General features: G+C 44.6%; 3 protein-coding genes and 1 long non-coding RNA gene across 5 annotated transcripts in view; 3 read left to right on the top strand and 1 right to left on the bottom strand.

The window, feature by feature from the left end:
* Window positions 1-7,374, top strand: part of dhx33 (DEAH (Asp-Glu-Ala-His) box polypeptide 33) — a 31,187-nt gene extending 23,813 nt beyond the window's left edge. The window contains exons 7-12 of the mRNA XM_036989603.1: window positions 28-187; window positions 556-644; window positions 2,191-2,318; window positions 2,985-3,188; window positions 3,868-3,954; window positions 4,203-7,374. Coding sequence (XP_036845498.1) covers window positions 28-187; window positions 556-644; window positions 2,191-2,318; window positions 2,985-3,188; window positions 3,868-3,954; window positions 4,203-4,511 — 977 coding nt within the window. The 3' untranslated portion in view covers window positions 4,512-7,374. The remainder of the gene's footprint in view (window positions 1-27; window positions 188-555; window positions 645-2,190; window positions 2,319-2,984; window positions 3,189-3,867; window positions 3,955-4,202) is intronic.
* A 276-nt stretch (window positions 7,375-7,650) lies between these two features.
* On the top strand, window positions 7,651-16,334 carry LOC110533307 (complement component 1 Q subcomponent-binding protein, mitochondrial). Its single transcript, XM_036989601.1, has 6 exons — window positions 7,651-8,086; window positions 8,636-8,786; window positions 11,904-11,997; window positions 15,355-15,450; window positions 15,597-15,722; window positions 15,958-16,334. The coding sequence occupies exons 1-6, from the start codon at window positions 7,834-7,836 to the stop codon at window positions 16,105-16,107; spliced, it is 870 nt and encodes a 289-aa protein (XP_036845496.1). The 5' UTR covers window positions 7,651-7,833; the 3' UTR covers window positions 16,108-16,334.
* A 58-nt stretch (window positions 16,335-16,392) lies between these two features.
* Window positions 16,393-18,929, bottom strand: rpain (RPA interacting protein). 2 transcript variants are annotated; one of them, XM_021617399.2, is made up of 7 exons: window positions 18,694-18,929; window positions 18,259-18,447; window positions 17,968-18,040; window positions 17,701-17,815; window positions 17,536-17,599; window positions 17,229-17,369; window positions 16,393-16,848 (listed from the first exon to the last, which is right to left on the bottom strand). In XM_021617399.2, the coding sequence occupies exons 1-7, from the start codon at window positions 18,763-18,765 to the stop codon at window positions 16,819-16,821; spliced, it is 684 nt and encodes a 227-aa protein (XP_021473074.2). In that variant the 5' UTR covers window positions 18,766-18,929; the 3' UTR covers window positions 16,393-16,818. The 2 variants fall into 2 exon arrangements, with proteins under 2 accessions (XP_021473074.2, XP_036845497.1); XM_036989602.1 differs by having other exon boundaries at window positions 17,712-17,815.
* Window positions 18,395-26,047, top strand: part of LOC110533309 — an 8,050-nt gene continuing 397 nt past the window's right edge. The window contains exons 1-2 of the long non-coding RNA XR_002474943.2: window positions 18,395-18,526; window positions 24,381-24,901. This is a non-coding gene — a long non-coding RNA (uncharacterized LOC110533309). The remainder of the gene's footprint in view (window positions 18,527-24,380; window positions 24,902-26,047) is intronic.

Genomic DNA, 26,047 nt, shown 5'->3' with positions numbered 1-26,047 from the left:
TGATGTACCTTGTTATCCGCCCCTCAGAGAGCGGTCTGGAGGTGTTGGCAGTACAGCGGGTATCTAAAGCCCAGGCGTGGCAGAGGGCGGGCAGGGCTGGCAGAGAGGACTCCGGCTCTGTCTACCGTCTCTACACCGAGGATGAGTTTGACAACCTCATCCCCATGACCGTGCCTGAGATACAAAGGTAGGAAACACACACACACACACACACAGAGAGTTAGATCCCCATGTCTGTGATGGAGGTTGGACCAGCATGGCTGGAGTTGGATCAGGTGGACAAATGTATATGAGCAACCAAAGCAAGTGTAGTCACTGTTGACCTGTTGGAAGAGAACAGAACTCTTTTCAATAGATGCCAACCAGAGAAGTACTATCTCGACATGTCCAATAAGAAATGCTTGTTTAAAAAAAATATATAAAAAAAATCTCAGTTGCGAAAGGTTTTTGCTACAGTGTGCTCTAATGAACACGACCCAGTTGTTGCTGCAGTATAAATTGAAACATGTCTCTGTCGTTGTGATGGACTGTTCTGCTCTCGTGTTCTCTCTGCAGGTGTAACCTGGCCAGTGTCATGCTACAGCTTCTGGCTCTGGGGATCCCTGACGTGATGAACTTTGACTTCATGTCTAAGCCTTCTCCTGGTAAGCAGCGTGTGAAGTCATCAGACATGGTAGAATCCATTAAAAGGGGTATTAATCCACTGAGTTGTAGGCTCAGATAAGAGTTAGTTGTGTTGCAGTTTTGTTTTGTGTTGTTGTGTTTGGTCAGAATGGAATGTTGTGGGTGTGATGCGACTGGTCAGAGATGGTTGTAATAATGTTGTGGGTGTGATGTGACTGGTCAGAGATGGTTGTAATAATGTTGTGGGTGTGATGTGACTGGTCAGAGATGGTTGTAATAATGTTGTGGGTGTGATGTTACTGGTCAGAGATGGTTGTAATAATGTTGTGGGTGTGATGCGACTGGTCAGAGATGGTTGTAATAATGTTGTGGGTGTGATGCGACTGGTCAGAGATGGTTGTAATAATGTTGTGGGTGTGATGCGACTGGTCAGAGATGGTTGTAATAATGTTGTGGGTGTGATGCGACTGGTCAGAGATGGTTGTAATAATGTTGTGGGTGTGATGCGACTGGTCAGAGATGGTTGTAATAATGTTGTGGGTGTGATGTGACTGGTCAGAGATGGTTGTAATCATGTAATGTTGTGGGTGTGATGTGACTGGTCAGAGATGGTTGTAATAATGTTGTGGGTGTGATGTGACTGGTCAGAGATGGTTGTAATAATGTTGTGGGTGTGATGCGACTGGTCAGAGATGGTTGTAATAATGTTGTGGGTGTGATGTGACTGGTCAGAGATGGTTGTAATAATGTTGTGGGTGTGATGTGACTGGTCAGAGATGGTTGTAATAATGTTGTGGGTGTGATGTGACTGGTCAGAGATGGTTGTAATAATGTTGTGGGTGTGATGTGACTGGTCAGAGATGGTTGTAATAATGTTGTGGGTGTGATGTGACTGGTCAGAGATGGTTGTAATAATGTTGTGGGTGTGATGTGACTGGTCAGAGATGGTTGTAATAATGTTGTGGGTGTGATGCGACTGGTCAGGTATGGTTGTAATAATGTTGTGGATGTGATGTGACTGGTCAGAGATGGTTGTAATCATGTAATGTTGTGGGTGTGATGCGACTGGTCAGAGATGGTTGTAATAATGTAATGTTGTGGGTGTGATGTTACTGGTCAAAGATGGTTGTAATAATGTTGTGGATGTGATGTGACTGGTCAGAGATGGTTGTAATAATGTCATGTGACTGGTCAGAGATGGTTGTAATAATGTAATGTTGTGGGTGTGATGTGACTGGTCAGAGATGGTTGTAATAATGTAATGTTTTGGGTGTGATGTTACTGGTCAAAGATGGTTGTAATAATGTTGTGGATGTGATGTGACTGGTCAGAGATGGTTGTAATAATGTTGTGGGTGTGATGTGACTGGTCAAAGATGGTTGTAATAATGTAATGTTGTGGGTGTGATGCAACTGGTCAGAGATGGTTGTAATAATGTCATGTGACTGGTCAGAGATGGTTGTAATAATGTAATGTTGTGGGTGTGATGCGACTGGTCAGAGATGGTTGTAATAATGTCATGCGACTGGTCAGAGATGGTTGTAATAATGTCATGTGACTGTTCAGAGGCGATGCGTTCGGCAGTGGAGCAGCTGGATCTGCTCGGGGCTGTAGGGAGGAAAGGTGAGCAGGTCACCCTCACTCCTTTGGGTAAGAAGATGGCCAGCTTCCCCCTGGAGCCACGCTATGCCAAGGTAAGATAGACACACAGGAAATGGGCCTTCAGTTGTGCAACTGACTAGGCATCCCCCTTTCCTTTGTTTATGAGGAGCCATGACAATAAATACTGGATTAAAACATTATTTCTGACTGTCTCTGTCTTTCTCTCTCTGTCTTTCTCGTTCTGTCTCTCTCTGTCTTTCTCGTTCTGTCTCTCTGTTTCTTTCTCTCTCTGTCTTTCTCGTTCTCTCTCTCTGTCTTTCTCGTTCTCTCTCTGTCTTTCTCGTTCTCTCTCTGTCTTTCTCGTTCTGTCTCTCTCTGTCTTTCTCATTCTGTCTCTCTCTGTCTTTCTCATTCTGTCTCTCTCTGTCTTTCTCGTTCTGTCTTTCTCGTTCTGTCTTTCTCGTTCTCTGTCTCTCTCGTTCTCTCTCTCGTTCTCTCTCTCTCTGTCTTTCTCTGTCTCTCTCGTTCTGTCTCTCGTTCTCTGTCTCTCTCGTTCTCTCGTTCTCTCTCTCTCTCTGTCTTTCTCTCTCTCTTTCTCTCTCTCTCCCGTTCTGTCTCTCCCGTTCTGTCTCTCCCGTTCTGTCTCTCCCATTCTGTCTCTCCCGTTCTGTCTCTCTCGTTCTGTCTCTCTCGTTCTGTTTCTCTCTTTCTTTCTCATTCTGTCTCTCTCTCTCTTTCTCGTGTGTGTGTGTCTACAGACCATCTTGCTGTCACCAGACTTCCAGTGTTCCGAGGAGGTGCTGACCATCGTGTCTCTGCTGTCGGTGGACTCGGTGCTCTACAACCCGCCCGCACGCCGAGAGGAGTGTCTCGCCGCACGCAAGAAGTTCACCACCAGCGAGGGAGATCACTTGACCCTGCTCAACATCTACAGAGCCTTCAAGAAAGTAAACGCCAACAAGGTCAGGGGTCAGAACGAAGAGGCCTTCAGGAGTCTTCATACAGTCTGTACAATATCTCTGGACATTGTAGGGTCTGGTCCCCAGACTAAAATGCTTCTCCAGGTCTCCTGAAGTGGCGCAGTGATCTAAGGCACCGCATCACAGTGCTAGCTGTGCCACTAGCGATTCTAGGTTCGAGTCCCAGGCTCTGTCGCACCCGGCGGCAACCGGGAGACCCGTGGGGCGGCGCACAATTGGCCCAGCGTTGTCCGGGTTAGGGGAGGGTTTGGCCGGCAGGGATGTCCTTGTCCCATCGCGCACTAGCGACTCCTGTGGCGGGCCGGACGCAGTGCACGCTGACACGGTCACGGTACGGTGTTTCCTCCGACACATTGGTACGGCTGGCTTCCGGGTTAAGTGGGCGTTGTGTCAAGAAGCAGTGTGGCTTGGTTGAGTTGTGTTTCGGAGGACTCACGGCTCTCGACCTTCGCCTCTCCCGAGTCCGTACGGGAGTTGCAGCGATGAGACAAGACTGTAACTACCAATTGGAAACCATGAAATTGGGGAGAAAAAGGGGTAGATAAACTAATTGCTTCTCCATTGTTTTTTAGTCCAGATGTTCAGCCCCTAGTGTTTATTGATGAAGTGTTATGGTCTCTAGATGGTGTTTTCAGTGCAGGCTCTGATGTGTGTGTCGTAGGAGTGGTGTCGGGAGAACTTTGTCAACAGCAGAAACATGAGCATGGTTGGAGAGGTCCGTGCACAGCTCCGAGAGATCTGCCTTAAGGTAGGAGAACAAGTCCCTAACATCACAAGTAACCAGTTCTCCGAACATGGCTGTTCATCAGCAAGAGGGGAATCGGCACACTGCAATTTTTCCAAATGTGTTGGCGGCAACATTTCAACTCTTAGGTCTTCTAATCGGCTGAAGAATTCAAACATGGTTATCTGTCACCTGAACAAGTCCATGATATTTCCGTGTGATTTATCTCTTTTCACACATAATGACCTCTCCTTCTCCCCTCTGTGTACCAGCTGAGCATGAAGTTGGAGTCGTGTGGGTCGGACACGGGGAGCGTGCGTCGCTGCCTGGCCCACGGTCTGTTTATGAACGCTGCAGAGCTACAGCCAGATGGCAGCTACACGGCTCTGGATACCCACCAGCCTGTTGCCATCCACCCCTCCTCTGTCCTTTTCCAGGCCAAGCCTGCCTACGTGGTCTTCAACGAGCTCCTGCACACCTCAAAGTGCTACATGAGGGACCTGTGTCTGGTGGATGCTGATTGGCTGGTCGAGGCAGCGCCTGAGTACTTCCGCCGGAAGCTACGCCCCACCAAGAGCTAGCCTCTGATTGGACAGAACTCGGGGGTGACAAGAGACTACAGCGGAACCAAAGCTCCCTGAGCAGTGACACACCTGGCCCACCTCTCCCTCAGTGTCAATAGAAACTGGATGGAGGCATGATGGGAAAAACATCTTTCTACTTTTTCCTGTTTGCTGAATCGCTCGTTTTTGTTTACACAAAGCGTAGAAAGATTCTTCAGCGCTGTTTGTGTGTGTGTGTGTGTGTGTGTGTGTGTGTGTGTGTGTGTTTGTGTGTGTGTGCCAGTCGAAGACAGAACATTTAGCATTTGGTCTGACAGTTTGGCAGCGTTCAGACAAGCAGCCCAATTCTAAACTTTTTTTAAATTAATTGATCTTTTGAATAATCAGATCAGCTCTGAAACATATTTGATGTGATTGGTTAAAAGACCAATTAGTGGGGGGGGGGATCAGAATTGTGCTGCCTGTCTAAATTCAGCCAAGTAGAGGGAGGTCTGAGTGAGGGTTCTTCTCTGGGTTCTTCTACCTAGTCATTGGACAGCGGCCATGTTTTATTAGACGTCTGCTGAACCATAGAAGAGTAGAGATTCCCCTGGCCTAGAACGGAGGTTACAAACGAATGTTCCCGTTACTATGGTTACGAACCGACCTTCTCGGTCTTCATTCTACTCTCCTCTCTACCTGTTGGCTAATCATTGCCTGTTGCCACATATTTGCTTCACAACCAGAAATGAGGTTTCATCATGATTGAGTTCAAACACTGATTCTAAAATATCTGCATGTTTCTTAGCAACATAGATTTAACTCACAGAAGTGGGAGGGCATGGTTATTCCTTCAAACATATATATTCAACAACTGACTTGAATTGGCTGTTCATATTTAAATTCTGGCCCCTGGTCTAACTTATTGGCTGTTTTGTCACTTGCTTAAAAAACAGGGGACGTATATAACATCAATGCCATTCCATGTACATAATATTTTCTGTTGAAAAATATAGATATATCACAGGATTTAATTAGATATATATAAGCAGCAGTTTACATAAACACTTGGGCATAGGTTGACTTTTTGTCTTCATTGAGTTTAGTCACACACATCTACATCAACTACCAGGGAAATAAGTGATATTGCTGACTAAAAATGACTCGTTTATCATTTGTCCTAAAAGGATACCAAGACATCTGTCCACATCATTTGAGGTGGGCGGTCATAGTGTGGCGGGGGTGTGTGTGTGTGTGTGGTTGGGTTAATACATTATGGCGTCTGTCAGTTGAGGTGGTGGTGGAGGAGGAGTGTAATTGAATGTCTTTCATTAACTGATAAGAGAATTATGTTCTCCTGGTACATCACCCAATTTAATTATATTACTCAGTCTGCAAACCAGAATGTGTAAGATCCTGGTCGAATGAAACAGACGGAGGCCCAGCTAAATAGTCAAAGGTTTATTCACGGAACGTTCTGAAGTCAAGAATACAAATCAATTAATTTTATACTGACTTCTCATGCACACACATACACACATCCATACGCACACACATACACACAACCATACGCACACACATACACACAACCATACGCACACACATACACACATGTCCTGCTACGCACACACTGTCTGACTCACTTCCCAGCCGACAGAGATAGTGACCTTTGTCTGCTACACTGTCTGTCTCACTTCCCAGCCGACAGAGATAGCGACCTTGTCCTGCTACACACTGTCTGTCTCACTACCCAGCCAACAGAGATAGTGACCTTGTCCTGCTACACTGTCTGTCTCACTACCCAGCCGACAGAGATAGTGACCTCGTCCTTGAGACATTCTCCCCGTTCTCTCCCAAATCTCTAGTCAGGTCGGCACCAAGCTCAGACAGTCTGTGTTTTAAAATACCATAAAGGCATATTGTTTCACCCTAATTCTGACTAGAACTACACATTTATTGATTATGATTTTATACATTCTAATCAATTCCATACAATAATATGTTTTAGGGTTCGGGAAAATTCTAATGATCCAATTAACAGACAATTCTCACCTATCATTAACAAATGCCTGCTTTTTCAAAAATCTGTTCACTCACTATTACCTGATGCATGCTCCTGCTGCAGTAAGTTACAGTAAGTAACTGGCAGCTCCAAAGACCGATGCATTGACCCTCTGGGTAAATGGACTTCAAATCTTATGGTGAAGTTGGTCACATCAGTTATCCTGCTTAAATGCAGAGCACTGTTGCACAAATTCCTGCTAGACCATGCCAAGTAGGTGTACTCGTACATTGATAATGCAATGCATGGAGATTATATAGTAGGATTTGATTACTCAGGTCTTTGATACACTTGTAAAATGTCTCGAATTGGTATGAAATGGATTGTATCTATTCGCTCTTCTCTTTTTGTATTGTTCAGAGCAACCGGAGGATTTGAAGCTGGGGCGGCGGGATTTGAACAGGGTGTCTGTTGTGCTGACATGGCATTCTTCACCCATCTATCTTTCTATTGAAAAAATAAATAAATACGGAAATAATATTGTCTTTAAACTAAATGAATGCCACATTTAGATCTTGAAGAGCATCTTAACATGTGATTCCTAAAATATTTCCTATGGGGAATATTTATAAAACAGATCAAGAATGTCCCAAAACAAGAATGATTGTTTAAATGAGTGGGATAGGTTTACTGGATAACCAATGGTCATATGTTTGATTGAAACGTCATTTTTGACTGAAATATTCGTGTTATATTGGATGATAAACAACCTGACCTGAGTGTGTTGAAAGTCAAAACGATTATAGGGGCGGATTATGACAGGGTGACTTTATATTATATATGCTGGTTATTATATCCACTCGTGTTTTTCTAATAAATAAAACAACTTTGCCTCATCAATTGAATTTGTTTGATTTGCAATCATGTTAATGGTTTTCAACTGTATAGTGAAGCGCCAACGTGAACGTACAGTATGAGCGCGCGTTGTCTTGTGCTCGTCATTCGTTTGAACGCAGGGGGGCGCTCTACACCGTAGACCAATAAGAACCGCTTTGTTTGCATTCTGCAGCGAGTTATCACAACACACGGTTGTTGGATGTATTAGAAATATTTCATTACATGTATCTATTGACTCTTAATAGTTATTTTACCCCAAAACGTGTCTGGTCTAGTCATTGGTTTAGACCGTGTGATCACTTCCGGTTCAAAGTTTGAGGAGGTCACGGTGTCCTTCCACACGTGTGTTTCCAGGCATAACTAGTACTCGCATTACAGTAGCTGGTAACTGGAACTTGGGGCTTATCAAACCATTGTATTTTTTTTCATTTATTTACTAGTCAAATTGACCAACCTATAATCATGCTAAAGATGCTTTCCCGAGCGGTGACTACCGCAGTCCGAATTTCTACATCCACAATGTCCTCGACTGGTGCTCTCCATCCTCTTGCCAGATCGGCGTTATGCTCTCCAAACTCGGGAACAATCCGGCCGTTCACCCGGTCTCTCTGGGTGATGAGCAATAATGGTGCAGCATCGGGGTACCGACCGAAACTCTTGGGTTCAAAAGGACCGAGTCCTGTATCCTGTGAATGTGTGTCGCTACATACGGAAGGTAATGATCGCTAAATTGGGTAGCTAGCTAGTTACTGTAGTGTGAGTACTAGCTATGTTAACGTCAGCTAGCTAAATTACCCCCCTCCACTTGCTTGGTCTTGTTGAACTAGCTAGCTAGTTAATTGTGTGTAAAACAACGGAGGAATAGCTGCGACCAGCTTCGACAACTTTTGTAACATATGTTCTCATGTAACTATCTGACTGGAGGGGCAAGATATGTCACCAATGCGTGTCCCCCAATGTATGGAACCATCATGTCTATAGTATCTAGTCAAAAGTTAACTCGTGGGTTTATCAAGCAGGACAGCGTGTTTTAGAGCAGTGCCGAATGCGAAGCTGATGATGAAACCAACTATTGAGTGTGATGTTAGCTGGCTTGACATCCTTGATGGCATCTCCGTCTGGACCTGTGTCGAGCAATGCGCATGTGACCTTGGAAATGGAACCATGGGTGGGGACAGTCTATGGGACTAACGTGTAGTTTAATAATGACTTCTGTTTTTTGTTGTTTTTGTTTAATATTATCTTATTAACCGCTTTGTTTCAGGAGACAAAGCCTTTGGAGATTTCCTGTCTGATGAAACGAAAGAAGAGAAGAAAATTCAGAAAAGCAAGACTCTTCCCAAGATGTCTGGAGGGTGGGAGCTAGAGCAGAACGGCACAGAAGCCAAACTCATCAGGAAGCTCTCTGGAGAAAAGTAATGAGCATGGCGAGAAAATAACGTTATGTTAATATTACAATACATAGGCACACCTCCCCCATCCTGCGTAAATGGCCAATTTTTTTTTTTACCTTCATTTAACTAGGCAAGTCGGTTAAGAACAGATTCTTATTTACAGTGGCGGCCTAGGAACGGTGGGTTAACTGCCTTGTTCAGGGGCAGAATGACATATTTTTACCTTGATCTTGCAACCTTTCGGTTACTGGTCCAACACTCTAACCACTAGGCTACCTGCCCCCCCTACACTCTAACCACTAGGCTACCTGCCCCCCCTACACTCTAACCACTAGGCTACCTGCCGCCCCTACACTCTAACCACTAGGCTACCTGCCGCCCCTACACTCTAACCTCTAGGCTACCTGCCGCCCCTACACTCTAACCACTAGGCTACCTGCCGCCCCTACACTCTAACCACTAGGCTACCTACCACCCCTACACTCTAACCACTAGGCTACCTGCCGCCCCTACACTCTAACCACTAGGCTACCTGCCACCCCAACGCTCTAACCACTAGGCTACCTGCCACCCCTACACTCTAACCACTAGGCTTCCTACCACCCCTACACTCTAACCACTAGGCTATCTGCCTCCTCTACACTCTAACCACTAGGCTACCTACCTCCTCTACACTCTAACCACTAGGCTACCTACCACCCCTACACTCTAACCACTAGGCTACCTACCGCCCCTACACTCTAACCACTAGGCTACCTGCCGCCCCTACACTCTAACCACTAGGCTACCTACCGCCCCTACACTCTAACCACTAGGCTACCTGCCACCCCTACACTCTAACCACTAGGCTACCTGCCGCCCCTACACTCTAACCACTAGGCTACCTGCCGCCCCTACACTCTAACCACTAGGCTACCTGCCGCCCCTACACTCTAATCACTAGGCTACCTACCGCCCCTACACTCTAACCACTAGACTACCTGCCTCCTCTACACTCTAACCACTAGACTACCCTGCCGCCCCTACACTCTAACCACTAGACTACCTACCTCCTCTACACTCTAACCACTAGGCTACCTGCTGGTTACTAGTCCAACACTCTAACCACTAGGCTACCTACCTCCTCTACACTCTAACCACTAGGCTACCTACCTCCTCTACACTCTAACCACTAGGCTACCTACCTCCTCTACACTCTAACCACTAGGCTACCCTGCCGCCCCTACACTAACCACTAGACTACCCTGCCGCCCCTACACTCCTACCACTAGGCTACCTGCTGGTTACTAGTCCAACACTCTAACCACTAGGCTACCTGCTGGTTACTAGTCCAACACTCTAACCACTAGACTACCCTGCCGCCCCTACACTCTAACCACTAGGCTACCTGCTGGTTACTAGTCCAACACTCTAACCACTAGGCTACCTGCTGGTTACTAGTCCAACACTCTAACCACTAGGCTACCTGCTGGTTACTAGTCCAACACTCTAACCACTAGGCTACCTGCTGGTTACTAGTCCAACACTCTAACCACTAGGCTACCTGCTGGTTACTAGTCCAACACTCTAACCACTAGACTACCTACCTCCTCTACACTCTAACCACTAGGCTACCTGCTGGTTACTAGTCCAACACTCTAACCACTAGGCTACCTGCTGGTTACTAGTCCAACACTCTAACCACTAGGCTACCTGCTGGTTACTAGTCCAACACTCTAACCACTAGGCTACCTGCTGGTTACTAGTCCAACACTCTAACCACTAGGCTACCTGCTGGTTACTAGTCCAACACTCTAACCACTAGGCTACCTGCTGGTTACTAGTCCAACACTCTAACCACTAGACTACCTACCTCCTCTACACTCTAACCACTAGACTACCTGCTGGTTACTAGTCCAACACTCTAACCACTAGGCTACCTGCTGGTTACTAGTCCAACACTCTAACCACTAGGCTACCTGCTGGTTACTAGTCCAACACTCTAACCACTAGACTACCCTGCCGCCCCTACACTCTAACCACTAGGCTACCTGCTGGTTACTAGTCCAACACTCTAACCACTAGACTACCTACCTCCCCTACACTCTAACCACTAGGCTACCTACCTCCTCTACACTCTAACCACTAGGCTACCCTGCCACCTCTACACTCTAACCACTAGGCTACCTACCTCCTCTACACTCTAACCACTAGGCTACCTACCTCCTCTACACTCTAACCACTAGACTACCTACCTCCCCTACACTCTAACCACTAGGCTACCTACCTCCTCTACACTCTAACCACTAGGCTACCTACCTCCTCTACACTCTAACCACTAGACTACCTACCTCTCCTACACTCTAACCACTAGGCTACCTACCTCCTCTACACTCTAACCACTAGGCTACCCTGCCACCTCTACACTCTAACCACTAGGCTACCTACCTCCTCTACACTCTAACCACTAGACTACCTGCCCCCCCTACACTCTAACCACTAGGCCAGCTGCTGGTTACTAGTCCAACACTCTAACCACTAGGCTACCTACCGCCCCTACACTCTAACCACTAGGCTACCTGCCGCCCCTACACTCTAACCACTAGGCTACCTGCCACCCCTACACTCTAACCACTAGGCTACCTGCCGCCCCTACACTCTAACCACTAGGCTACCTACCCCCTCCCTACACTCTAACCACTAGGCTACCTACCGCCCCTACACTCTAACCACTAGGCTACCTGCCACCCCAACGCTCTAACCACTAGGCTACCTACCTCCTCTACACTCTAACCACTAGGCTACCTACCGCCCCTACACTCTAACCACTAGGCTACCTGCCACCCCAACGCTCTAACCACTAGGCTACCTACCTCCTCTACACTCTAACCACTAGGCTACCCTGCCGCCCCTAAACTCTAACCACTAGGCTACCTACCTCCTCTACACTCTAACCACTAGGCTACCTACCTCCTCTACACTCTAACCACTAGTCTCCCTGCCGTCCCGGCAGTCACCGTAGACATTTTATTTTGACTATGAATACAGGTGGATGTCCTATGAATAAATGCACACCTGCACAAAATTAACCCTGTCACGATTCACATCATTTGAAATGTATTCTTCATGGGAATCATTGTCCCTTTCCCTTCCTTGCAGAGTGACGGTCACATTCAACATCAACAACAGTGTTTCCCCTAACTTTGAAGAGGAGGCTGAACAAGTGCAAGGACAGAAGCCGGCAGAAAGTGAGGTAAAGCCCAGAGCTGGACCGATCAACCAAAACTTAGCTGATACCAAGAATAGATTGGGGGGGCACCAGAAGAAGCCACTTTGGGTTCCTCGTGTGGTCATCTGCCTCTGGTGTTCTTTCCCAGGTGCAATGAAATGTTTGTTCTATTCCTTCAGGATACTATCTCTCTTGAGTCACACACACACAATGCCGGGCCAATCAGACCCGGAGACATAGATCTCACATGCGCCACCAATCATAGAATGGAATGTGGTTGTTTGGTTTTCACCACCAAGCCATCTCTTAAACAGTTGTCAGCCCAAGCTTCAAAGACTCCTCTCAGTTCAATCAGAATGAAGAGAGAGGTGGAAGAACCCTACTCTATTGGAAGGGAATGAAGAGAGAGGTGGAAGAACCCTACTCTATTGGAAGGGAATGAAGAGAGAGGTGGAAGAACCCTACTGCATAAGACAACCATTTGGTGGATAAACATCGTCTTGGAACTGATACCATAAGAGTCATAGCTTTGTGTGAGTTTATCATGTATTTCTCACCTCTTAATATTGAGTTCGTGGCGCCACTTTGCTACCTGAGTTGGCCGACTAATTATTACAGATCTACAGGAGTATAAGTTTCACCGTGGCACTGAACATGGCGATACGTTGGCACATGAGAACTATTACGAGATGGCAAATATTAGTCAATTATTGCATCCTGTCATTCATGGCCTACATGAGATATGATAGTTGGGAGGGCATACTGGCGGTCGCCAATTTAATAAAGATGCAATGTGCAGAAATCGCTCCCGCCATTTCCTGGTGGCTGAAATTCAAATAGTTAGTCTAATTTCAGTTTGTGACAAAACAAGCAATTCATAGTGTAGAGAATCATTGTACCATCTACGCCACTGTGAAATGTGTTTTCAATCACCCAAAATACTGTATTTTCAGCTCTTTGACGTTGGAAACGGAAAGTAAAAGACTAAGAACTAAACATAAGAACGGGAAGCATAGAAATAGTGGACTTAGAACAGAATCTATAGCTCACTTAGAACAGATCTACCGCTTCTTAGACTTGTAGTCAATGAGAATGACAGATGACATCTGTCGTTCTGCCCCTGAACAAGGCAGTTAACCCACTGTTCCTAGGCCGTCATTGAAAATAAGAATTTGTTCTTAACTGACTTGACTAGTTAAATAAAGGCAAAAAGACGGTAGACAATTAAGGTTAAAACTATGAAAACTTAGGACACTAAAGAGGCCTTTCTACTGACTCTGGAACAATGCCTGGGGTCCCTGCTCATCTGCGTGCCTTGGACATGCTGCAAGGAGGCATGAGGACTGCAGATGTGGCCAGGGCAATAAATTGCGATGTCCGTACTGTGAGATGCCTAAGACAGGGAGACAGGACAGACAGCTGATCGTCCAAGCAGTGGCACACCACGTGTAACAACACCAGCACAGGATCGGTATATCCGAACATCACACCTGCGGGACAGGTACATGATGGCAACAACTGCCCGAGTTACACCAGGAATGCACAATCCCTCCATCAGTGCTCAGACTGTCTGCAATAGGTTGAGAGAGGCTAGACTGTGGGCTTGTAGGCCTGTTGTAAGGCAGGTCCTCACCGGCAACAACGTTGCCTATGGGGACAAACCCACCGTCGCTGGACCAGACAGGACTGTCAAAAAGTGCTCTTCGCTGACGAGTCGCGGTTTTCTCTCACCAGGGGTGATGGTCGGATTCGCGATTATGGTCAAAGGATTGAGCGTTACACCGAGGCCTGTACTCTGGAGCAGGATCGATTTGGAGGAGGAGGGTCCGTCATGGTCTGGGGCGGTGTGTCACAGCCTCATCGCACTGAACTTGTTGTCATTGCAGGCAATCTCAATGCTGTGTGTTTCAGGGAAGACATCCTCCTCCCTCATGTGGTACCCTTCCTGCAGGCTCATCCTGACATGACCCTCCAGCATGACAATGCCACCAGCCATACTGCTCGTTCTTTGCGTGATTTCCTGCAAGACAGGAATGTCAGTGTTCTGCCATGGCCAGTGAAGAGCCCGGATCTCAATCCCATTGAGCACGTCTGGGACCTGTTGGATCGGAGTGTGAGGGGCTAGGGCCATTCTCCCCAGAAATGTCCGGGAACTTGCAGGTCAAATCAAATTTTATTTGTCACATACACATGGTTAGCAGATGTTAATGCGAGTGTAGCGAAATGCTTGTGCTTCTAGTTCCGACAACGCAGTAATAACCAACGAGTAATCTAACCTAACAATTCCAAAACTACTACCTTATACACACAAGTGTAAAGGGATAAAGAATATGTACATAAAGATATCTGAATGAGTGATGGTACAGAACGGCATAGGCAAGATACAGTAGATGGTATCGGGTACAGTATGTACAGATGAGATGAGTATGTAAACAAAGTGGCATAGTTTAAAGTGGCTAGTGATACATGTATTACATAAAGATGCAGTAGATTATATAGGGTACAGTATATACATATACATATGAGATGGGTAATGTAGGGTATGTAAACATTATATTAAGTAGCATAGTTTAAAGTGGCTAGTGATATATTTTACATCAATTCCCATTATTAAAGTGGCTGGAGTTGAGTCGGTGTGTTGGCAGCAGCCACTCAATGTTAGTGTGCTCCCTCTACTGTTTCCTGAAGTCCACAATCATCTCACACATTATTCAATTTCTGTTAGTCACATGTCTGTGGAACTTGTTCAGTTTGTTGTTGAATCTTATATTCATAAGTTTGCTGAAAATATACAAAGTTGACAGTGAGGACGTTTTCATTTTTGCTATTTTTGGTTGTGTGTGTGTGTGTGTGTGTGTGTGTATATATAGTTATCGGGCAACATAGTTACATTTATTTCTGTATGAATATGTCCATACCAGTGTCAATGATTATTTATTGGAGAAGACCAAGATGAGACTCTGGACAAGGCGGATACGGTATATTCGAGGCCTTTTAATCAAGCATAGTAATATCTGGCAAACGTGCAGCACGGCTCTTATCGTCCAACCCTTAGGGAGTTTTCGGAAAAAGAGGGCGTGCCACATATTTGGGCAGTACATTTATACATTGAAATGACGTAGGTAGATTCTAGTAGTCCTGGCTCCTGGTTGGTTGTTCGTAGGTGATAGACAGTCCTCTCCAGCCTGTTGTCAGTATCCCATTGGTTCTTGACAGAGTTCTTTGTAGCCCATCCCAAAGGGTTTTGAGCAGTGTATATTCATGGGTTATCAGTGTGTTTAACAACAGTCAGTGAATGCGTCATTACATGTTTTAATATGTTATTACAACACCAGCCAGCTGTTACAACGCTAAGGCTTTGAACCTTGTGTCTCCTAACAGCCTGATATTGTGTCCACACCGAACTTTGTTGTCGAGGTGACGAAACCAGCAGCAAAACATTCCTTGGTGTTTGACTGCCATTATCCTGAAGATGAGGTAAGATATCATACAAGTGAATCATCATGGGCTATATTGGTCCAGAAACATTTTAATTGAAGACATCTTTATCAACATTGGGAAGAACACTTTGATTTGTTAATAAGCAATACATCTAACAATGTTGGGTTAAATTGATTTCTCAGGTAAGCCATGGTGAAGGGGAAGAGGAGAGCGACATCTTTTCCATACGGGAGGTCAGTTTCCAGCCCGAGGGAGATGGAGAGTGGAAGGAGACGTCCTACACACTCAACACAGAGTCTCTGGATTGGGTAAGAGCTGATGCTCATGGTCTTTCTCTCAGCATGTCTAAATATCATTGTTCCCTGATCTGTTTGTGGTGTTCCCAGGAGGGCAGAAAGACTGGTACCCAGGCTATTATTCATCTACGATGACTTTACCGCCTACAATAAGGACATTTTCAGGAAGGCTGCTCTACTTGAAGTTGGCCTGGCTTATAGGTGTCCCTGATTTAGGTGCTTCAAACTGGCCTGTCTCTCTCTCTAGGCTCTGTATGACCACCTGATGGACTTCCTGGCTGACCGGGGGGTTGACAACACGTTTGCTGATGAACTGATCGAGCTGAGCACTGCCATGGAGCATCAGGAATACGTCAAGTTCCTGGAAGACCTTAGTGGCTTTATCAAATGCAATTAATGTGTATGTAGATGGAACAAAATTAACTGAAATTTAAACATGTGGCTTAGACACCATCCCCCTCTAAATATTTTCCATTGGTTTCCCAATCTAATTTTGTGGAGTGGGGGAGGGTATAGGTACAAGAATTGTTGCATTTGATGTTTCTGCAGCTTTTAATTTCATATTGAATCACTTTGCTGCACCTTACTGTAACTGATGTTAATATAAAAGGCCGCTAGTATCGATCTTGCTCCATGATGTTGACGACACTAACCTGTGGTGAGACATTAATGACACGAGTGGTTTTAAGCATGATTTTATTGCCGACATAGCAATTAGTTGTGGACATGAGGACAGAAGTACAGAAGAGAAATTAAGCCAGTGATCATATCAAAAAGACTTGTTTAAGGCATTGAGCTGGTTGTAGCAGTCTGTACCTTTTCAGGTAGGAAGGCCTCCAGAAAGACCACAGGAAAACATTGACAACATCAGCTGTTATAAATCAGAGCTATGGCATCTCATTAGCCAGCCCCAGTGTACTGCCATGACTACTTTTGGCACACGATTGTGCCCTTGTATAGCAAGTCTTTAAGACATACTCTGAATACCAGTCAAAACTTAAAACGGCCCAATCTTACTGTACAAATATAGTCTTTATTTCAGAACAAAAATCCTCCCACGGACACAGGATGGTTAAAAATCAGCCTCTTTCCCGGTAGGACGGGTGATTCACAGAACTATGGACAGGTAATCACAAGCCTGAAACCAGAAACAAGATCCAGTCAGTGATCATTCAACAATATCATAGAACTATTCAAGGGTAATTGCTTCGACACCTAAAATTAAACTATATAAACCCATGCAAAATTGTGCAGGACCCCCTTAATCAAAATATGATTTCATCAGAGGAATGTTTAACACAAGGCACTACATGTAGGGAGCGCAGTAGTGATAAGTGGAACATTATGGCCTGACTTCCCAAACAGAAGAGGATTGTAAGTATGAGAAAAGACAATTGCGTCCCAAGTGGCACTGCTCCCTTTATAGTACACTACTTTTAACCAGGGCCCATGGGGTACACTATGTAGGGAACAGATTGCCATTTGGGACACAAGCATGTATTCAAGCCAGTCAGTCACCTTGCAGCTCATCATGAGGTTAGGGGAGCTATCTGCATTGGGGGCCATGGAGAAGACCGGGTTCTGAAGACAATCCTCCATGTGTTCCGTTACCCTCCTCTCCAACAAACACTGCAGAGACTCTAGGGTCACGTTGCTTTGCTGGAGACGAGATGAACAGACACTGATGAGACGTACTATGCCGTTGGCTGATTTGACATTAACTAGAAAGTGCCTTAACGTGATCATGAGGAACAGAGTGGGAAGCACAACTGATAATCCAACAACAAAAAGGGCATATTTGAATTGTATACGAGCTCATACAAACCCGTGTGTTGATGTAAAGCCCACAGGGACAGGAGGTACAATGGCTGTTCACAGTCAGGTTGTGCCTGAAATGTAGATAGTCACACAGTCCGTGGTTTTTAAGAGTCTTAACTATGACACAGAGCAGGTGCAATAGCATATCAAGTCACATCTCGGAGAGACTTACGAATGACATACGGGACAAATGATTTGCCTTTCCCCTTCCAGCCCTTCCACAACTGAATTCAAATACTGCTCCTCAAACCGCATGCTCTTCTCATATTCCTCAATGATGGAGAGCTCTGGAGAGAGAACAAGTTGCATGAACATTCAGAGAGAACCATCTATGCCCGGGGGTTTCATCCTGTGTTCCTGTCTGTGTGTAGCTGTGGGCGAGTGTGTGTGTGTTGTGTACTAATATAGTCAGGCAAGATTCACTTGGGAATTAAACTACCTTGTGACATAAGTTCCTGTTGGATTTCTTCAAACACTGCCAGTTCATCATACTCCTTCATGACGCTGTACATCTGTAGAGAAGACATGAGGTAGGCGCTAAGTAGCTATCTAGTATCTGCCTTATTTAACCCCCCCCCCCAACAAAAAAAAAAATGAATAACCTTCATGTAATGCCATTGCTACATAACTCATGTAAAATTAGCTGTAGATTAGTTGTATGCATGTGTCATGTTAGCTACACGATCACCTCTCGTGCACAGTCATTAGTATGCAACTGACAAACCCTCACCTCTTCCAGTCCGTCGTTACGCCACAGGGAGGGCAGCCCTCTGTTGGCTGACTGAAGCGCGTTCCACTCTTCCTCCATCACCTCCTGGACGAAAACAGAGCCCTTGGCGCTGCAGTGTTGACCATCTCCCATCTGACGGTACTTCTCCAGTAACCTGGATCGGCTGTTCTTCAACCTGTCCACGCAACGCTGAGGAACAAACAAAACAACTAAAGTTAACCATCAAAACAAGTTACACTTCATGAACTAAAGCTTTGACATTAACTCGGTGAGCCACGCAAGTCTTCAAATATTGAGCGTTATTCCAATTCTGGTTTCAACTAGATTCAGATAAAGACTACGCCTAATGTTTGGCCTCGAGTCTATCAACTAGCCGTGGTTACCTTGTTCGCAAACCACCGTGCAGATATTGATAGATTCCATAACTAACATTACCTTCCTGTAGGTTTCCTTCCATGGTGGAGTCGTCCCCTTGTGAAGAGAACGATGTCTGTGTAACGCATCCATGATATCAATAGCGTTGATGATGTATCGTTAGTGAATAATTTAAAAAAAATCTAACTAGCTACAAGTTCACAACAACAAACCAAACCGTTCTGCTTTTGCAGCATTTTGGTCGAGTTTTAAGCTTTCTGACAACCCTCGTGGCCCGGAAGTTGTTACTAAGCCTGGGATATGTAGTCAGTCGAGTGGTTCACTGCCTACACGCAACTCTTCCTCTCTGATATCAATTAACAACCTGTTTGGCAAAAAAATATTAGCAACTCTCTTAATACATTGAAACTATGTTTACATTTTTTATTTTCATTATTCCCAATGATTAATCGTTGATCGTTCAAAAAATGTCAATTCTATGCAGAGATAAATATGTGTTTTCTATTTGCACGTTATTGGCGTCACAGTGTATGTAGACATGCATCTACTTTTTTTCACCAAAAGACAAAATGTACATTAGGTACTTCACATGGACGCTGTAGGAGAAGTGGTGGAATATGTACTTTTCTAGAATCGATAGCAGTCTTTATTCAGTCTGCTCTCACTTCTAGGCATAGGCAGCGCGTCCATAGGACAATGGGACAGCTATGAGCTTTCCCTAAAGTAAATTGAATTACCAAAATTATACTTGCATAAATAAAATAATTAAAACAGGCTAATGCACCAGAAAGCATTATTTGGCCAAAGAGGATAATTGGCGTTTAAAAATAATAATGTTGAATTGTTTTAAATCGCGTAGCCTACAGTCAGAAGAGCTCACAATTTGAGCAGCTCGCACGGCAAAATACCAAATAGATGATTGTTGAGTTGCGACTGTCAGTAAAAAGCACAGAGACCCAGACAGGCATATCACAATATTTAAAAATACAACAACAGAAAAAAAAAAACATTTGGAAAGCAAATGGATATTGCTGTAAAGAGAAGACAATGAAAATACTCCAATCTGTCTTTTAGATATCAAAATGCTCAACGTAAATGAGCGAACTGTATGTAGCATGTCTTATTGGCACCAGAGGAGGACATCGGCCAAATACCCGGTGAGCCGGTACATATTCAGTCTTTATCATTGGGTCAGTGACGCTTCTGTTTGTTTTGGGGACAATAATTTCCTCCTCCAGGTTAGATGGACGTTAAATTGTATTTGTCCCCCCCCCCCCCCCTCTTTTGTAGACCTATTATGTGGCTCAGTGTCAGCAGATTAGGCTATCCTGTAATTGTTGTCGTATTAAAAAAAGATTCTGCTAATGTTTCCAGCCATATAAAGTGTAGTAGAATTGCACAAAATGTGATTATAAAAAGTACTGTAATACAGTATAGAGTAGTACTGTAATGCAGTATAGAGTAGTACTGTAATACAGTATAGAGTAGTACTGTAATACAGTATAGTATAGAGTAGTACTGTAATACAGTATAGAGTAGTACTGTAATACAGTATAGTATAGAGTAGTACTGTAAAACAGTACAGTATAGTGTCCAACATTTTAGTACACCTTCCATTGAGAAAACAACTGTTCTGTCATGGACTGACTCACAGAGGGAGGTCCACAAAAATCTTGAAAAGATGAATGAGACAAGCATGTTTGACAAAATAGTATTTGAATGCCTGAACAATATCTTCAGTGTGTGTATGTGTATGTATACTGAAAAAATATAAATGTAACATGCAACAATTTCAAAGATTTTACTGAGTTACAGTTCATATAAGGAAATCAGTCAATGGAAATAAATTCATTAGGCCACAATAACATGGATTTCACATGACTGGGAATACAGATATGCATCTGTTGGTCACAGATACCTTAAAAAAGTAGGTGCGTGGATCAGAAAATCAGTCAGTATCTGGTGTGATCATGCAAATGAGGCAGCGTAGTCTAGTGGTTAGAGCTTTGGACTAGTAACCGGAAGGTTGCAAGTTCAAATCCCCCGAGCTGACAAGGTACAAATCTGTCCTTCTGCCCCTGAACAGGCAGTTAACCCACTGTTCCTAGGCCGTCATTGAAAATAATTTGCCTAGTAAAATAAAATAAATGCAGTGTGACAAATCTCCTTTGCTGTTGATTGTTGGCCTCTGGAATGTTGTCCCACTCCTCTTCAATGGCTGTGTGAAGTTGCTGGATATTGGTGGGAACTGGAACACGCTGTCGATCCAGAGCATCCCAAACATGCTCAATGGGTGACATATCTGGTGAGTATGCAGGTCATGGAAGAACTGGGACATTTACAGCTTCCAGGATACAGATCCTTGCAATATGGGGCCGTGCATTATCATGCTGAAACATGAGGTGATGGTAACGGATGATTGACACGACAATGGGCCTCAGGATCTTGTCACGGTATCTCTGTACATTCAAATTGCCATCGATAAAATGCAATTGTGTTCATTGTCTGTAGTTTATTCCTGCCTACCACGGGGGCACTCTTTTTACAATGTCAACATCAGAAAACCGCTCGCCCACATGCGGTCTGCGATTGCAAGGCCCGTTGGACAACATCTCTGGAGGACAATCTTGCAGTCGGCATGCCAATTGCAATCAATTGAATTTACCACAGGTGGACTCCAATCAAGTTGTAGAAACATCTCAAGGATGATCAATGGAAACAGGATGCACCTGAGCTCAGTTTTGAATCTCATAGCAAAGGGTGTTTTGCTTTGTCATTATGGGGTATTGTGATGTCATTATGCGGTGTTGTGATGCCATTATGGGGTATTGTGATGTCATTATGGGGTATTGTGATGTCATTATGGGGTATTGTGATGTCATTATGGGGTATTGTGATGTCATTATGCGGTGTTGTGATGTCATTATGGGGTATTGTGATGTCATTATGCGGTGTTGTGATGCCATTATGGGGTATTGTGATGTCATTATGGGGTGTTGTGATGCCATTATGGGGTATTGTGATGTCATTATGGGGTGTTGTGATGTCATTATGGGGTATTGTGATGTCATTATGCGGTGTTGTGATGCCATTATGGGGTATTGTGATGTCATTATGGGGTATTGTGATGTCATTATGCGGTGTTGTGATGCCATTATGGGGTGTTGTGATGTCATTATGGGGTGTTGTGATGTCATTATGGGGTATTGTGATGTCATTATGCGGTGTTGTGATGCCATTATGGGGTATTGTGATGTCATTATGCGGTGTTGTGATGCCAATATGCGGTGTTGTGATGTCATTATGGGGTGTTGTGATGTCATTATGGGGTGTTGTGATGTCATTATGGGGTATTGTGATGTCATTATGGGGTATTGTGTGTAGATTGATGAGGGAAAAAATAATGTAATCCATTTCAGAATAAGGCTGTAACACAACAAAATGTAGAACAAGTAAAGGTGTCTGAATCATTTACAAAGGCACTGTATGTGATTGGGAGTCCCAATCGGCGCACAATTGGCCCAGCGCTGTCCGGGTTAGGCTTTGCCCGGGGTGAGCCATCATTGTAAGTAATAATTTGTTCTTAACTGACTTGTCTAGTTAAATTGAGGTTAAATATAACATAAATCAATGTAGCTACTGAACATCATTTTTTAAAGCAGCGTTGGGTTAGAGTGGTTAGAGCGTTGGGTTAGAGTGGTTAGAGCGTTGGGCTAGAGTGGTTAGAGCGTTGGGCTAGAGTGGTTAGAGCGTTGGGTTAGAGTGGTTAGAGCGTTGGGTTAGAGTGGTTAGAGCGTTGGGTTAGAGTGGTTAGAGCGTTGGGTTAGAGTGGTTAGAGCGTTGGGTTAGAGTGGTTAGAGCGTTGGGCTAGAGTGGTTAGAGCGTTGGGTTAGAGTGGTTAGAGCGTTGGGTTAGAGTGGTTAGAGCGTTGGGTTAGAGTGGTTAGAGCGTTGGGTTAGAGTGGTTAGAGCGTTGGGTTAGAGTGGTTAGAGCGTTGGGTTAGAGTGGTTAGAGCGTTGGGTTAGAGTGGTTAGAGCGTTGGGTTAGAGTGGTTAGAGCGTTGGGTTAGAGTGGTTAGAGCGTTGGGTTAGAGTGGTTAGAGCGTTGGGTTAGAGTGGTTAGAGCGTTGGGTTAGAGTGGTTAGAGCGTTGGGCTAGAGTGGTTAGAGCGTTGGGCTAGAGTGGTTAGAGCGTTGGGCTAGAGTGGTTAGAGCGTTGGGCTAGAGTGGTTAGAGCGTTGGGCTAGAGTGGTTAGAGCGTTGGGTTAGAGTGGTTAGAGCGTTGGGTTAGAGTGGTTAGAGCGTTGGGTTAGAGTGGTTAGAGCGTTGGGTTAGAGTGGTTAGAGCGTTGGGTTAGAGTGGTTAGAGCGTTGGGTTAGAGTGGTTAGAGCGTTGGGTTAGAGTGGTTAGAGCGTTGGGTTAGAGTGGTTAGAGCGTTGGGTTAGAGTGGTTAGAGCGTTGGGTTAGAGTGGTTAGAGCGTTGGGTTAGAGTGGTTAGAGCGTTGGGTTAGAGTGGTTAGAGCGTTGGGTTAGAGTGGTTAGAGCGTTGGGTTAGAGTGGTTAGAGCGTTGGGCTAGAGTGGTTAGAGCGTTGGGCTAGAGTGGTTAGAGCGTTGGGCTAGAGTGGTTAGAGCGTTGGGCTAGAGTGGTTAGAGCGTTGGGCTAGAGTGGTTAGAGCGTTGGGTTAGAGTGGTTAGAGCGTTGGGTTAGAGTGGTTAGAGCGTTGGGTTAGAGTGGTTAGAGCGTTGGGTTAGAGTGGTTAGAGCGTTGGGTTAGAGTGGTTAGAGCGTTGGGTTAGAGTGGTTAGAGCGTTGGGTTAGAGTGGTTAGAGCGTTGGGTTAGAGTGGTTAGAGCGTTGGGCCAGTAACCTAAAAGTTGCTGGAATGAATCCCTGACCTGACAAGGTAAAAAATCTGTCGTTCTACCCTTGAGCAAGACTGTTCCCCAAATGTCATGGTTTAACTACACTGCTAAACTTATGCTTAACCCTAACCTTAAAAATAAAAGTTAGAGACTGGATCTGGATCTACATAAGCTGTGTGAGTGATCGTAAATATGAAGATTATTGGATGAGCTTGAGTGGATTTGAGGAAGGAAAACCTTTGCGTTTCCAAATATTGTGTCTGAATAGCTGAATTGAGGCATTATTGAACATGATGAGGGAGGTAAGTGAAGTTGTGTTTATCTTGAGTTGAGCACATTTAGAGGCCAGATGAGGACTGTGGAACATTCCTTTTCTGTTTTCTTATTCACATTTGACATTTTCTTAGAATTTAGAGAATTGGACAATTACATATTGTTTCATATTTGTATAGCAGTTACAATCACATGGCAAGCTGCCAGTGACTTTCTAGTGGATTTACTATATATTCTCATGTGACGTTCTTCTTCTTTTTCTCTCCTCTTTACATCATGTTGTCTTGTTGTTATTGCCCTCTAGTGGGAGGATCTGTTTTTTTCAGCTGTGAGTTGTGTCTTGTCTCAACTAATCTCTCCGCAATTCCTTGCATCTTCTCTCCCCGCCTCCAACTCTATTGGAGGGGAAGGTCCAAGGTCCCTCCCCTCTGACCTTCTTCAAAGGTTTTTGAGAAGAAGGGAGGGACAACAGTATGGGAGGAATTGCAGAAAGATGAATTGAGATGGAGATTTTTTGTTTAGATCAGTGATTTTTCAAGGAAGAGAGGAACTAAGAATTCATTTTTGAGTATTAGAACATAGACTTCATGTCGTCCCCTCCCGTCTGTCCCCAGGGTCAGATCTGCAGAGCGGAGGTGGAGAAATGGTCCAGTCTGAAGTGCCAGGAGCCTGAGGTCCCGTCTGTCCCCAGGGTCAGATCTGCAGAGCGGAGGTGCAGAAATGGTCCAGTCTGAAGTGCCAGGAGCCTGAGGTCCCGTCTGTCCCCAGGGTCAGATCTGCAGAGCGGAGGTGCAGAAATGGTCCAGTCTGAAGTGCCAGGAGCCTGAAGTCATGCCAGAGGAGGCCCACATGTTTGACCTGGGCTGCTTCCTGTCCGACATCTCTGACACCCTGTTCACCATGACCCAGAAGCCCTGCCCTGGAGCCAATGACCGACACAACAGTGTTAACATTAACTAGTTAACATTAACTCTCCCCATAGGTTATCTGTACTGTACATCAAATTCAATTCCTAGGCAATCTATTTCAGTACACTTACAACTGACAGAAATTCTCTCTCATTCTTAGGTGATCCAAATGAACCTATTTGTGCAACTACCACACCACATGGTCCACTGTATTTACCCGTGGACAGGTAAACAACCTATCTACCTACCTAGTCTAGTATACTTAAAGGAACTAACTGTCTACAGATGCCTTGGCCCTGGGCCAACGATGGCCACAACAGTTTGTGATGTAGGCTATGTATAGTCCCTCTCAATACACTGTCTATGATATGTAAGTAAATCCTTATGAAAGTGAAAATTCTTTAGTGACAAAAATAACAGAAAACTCCACTTGCTATTTATCCAACCTATGGTCATGTGAGAATAATGCAGGAAAGACACCGGCCTACAAATAATGAACTTCAAATGAATAAATGAGGCTGAAAATGTAGACAGAGGCACACACCCATCTCTCTCTCTCCCCCCAACCTCTCAATTCAATTCAATTCAAGGGCTTTATTATCATGGGAAACATGTGTTAACATTGCCAAAGCAAGTGAGGTAGAGAATATATAAAGTGGATATATAAAGTGAAATAAACAATAAAAATTAACAGTAAACATTACACATACAGAAGTTTCAAAACAATAAAGACATTACAACTGTCATATTATATATATACAGTGTTTTAACAATGTACAAATGGTAAAGGACACAAGATAAAATAAATAAGCAGAAATATGGGTTGTATTTACAATGGTGTGTGTTCTTCACTGGTTGCCCTTTTCTCGTGGCAACGGGTCACAAATCTTGCTGCTGTGATGGCACACTGTGGAATTTCACCCAGTAGATATGGGAGTTTTTCAAAATTGGATTTGTTTTCGAATTCTTTGTGGATCTGTGTAATCTGAGGGAAATATGTCTCTCTAATATGGTCATACATTGTCTAGGAGGTTAGGAAGTGCAGCTCAGTTTCCACCTCATTTTGTGGGCAGTGAGCACAGAGCCTGTCTTCTCTTGAGAGCCATGTCTGCCTACGGCGGCCTTTCTCAATAGCAAGGCTATGCTCACTGAGTCTGTACATAGTCAAAGCTTTCCTTCATTTTGGGTCAGTCACAGTGGTCAGGTATTCTGCCACTGTGTACTCTCTGTGTAGGGCCAAATAGCATTCTAGTTTGCTCAGTTTTTTTGTTAATTCTTTCCAATGTGTCAAGTAATTATCTTTTTGTTTTCTCATGATTTGGTTGGGTCTAATTGTGCTGCTGTCCTGGGGCTCTGTAGGGTGTGTTTGTGTT

This window comes from Oncorhynchus mykiss, chromosome 10, assembly GCF_013265735.2.
Source record: "Oncorhynchus mykiss isolate Arlee chromosome 10, USDA_OmykA_1.1, whole genome shotgun sequence".
Classification (NCBI taxonomy): domain Eukaryota; kingdom Metazoa; phylum Chordata; class Actinopteri; order Salmoniformes; family Salmonidae; genus Oncorhynchus; species Oncorhynchus mykiss.
This window is presented reverse-complemented; position numbering and strand designations above follow the sequence as displayed.

Bases quoted from the DNA above. Each gene is read 5' to 3' on its own strand.
- LOC110533307 (XM_036989601.1), top strand. From the start codon at position 7,834: ATGCTAAAGATGCTTTCCCGAGCGGTGACTACCGCAGTCCGAATTTCT. The intron at 8,087-8,635 runs GTAATGATCGCT...GCTTTGTTTCAG, and splicing joins TGTGTCGCTACATACGGAAG to GAGACAAAGCCTTTGGAGAT. The intron at 8,787-11,903 runs GTAATGAGCATG...CCTTCCTTGCAG, and splicing joins AGGAAGCTCTCTGGAGAAAA to AGTGACGGTCACATTCAACA.
- rpain (XM_021617399.2), bottom strand. From the start codon at position 18,765: ATGGATGCGTTACACAGACATCGTTCTCTTCACAAGGGGACGACTCCA. The intron at 18,448-18,693 runs GTAATGTTAGTT...TTTGTTCCTCAG, and splicing joins GGAAGGAAACCTACAGGAAG to CGTTGCGTGGACAGGTTGAA. The intron at 17,816-17,967 runs GTAGTTTAATTC...TTCTCTCTCCAG, and splicing joins ACAGGAACTTATGTCACAAG to AGCTCTCCATCATTGAGGAA.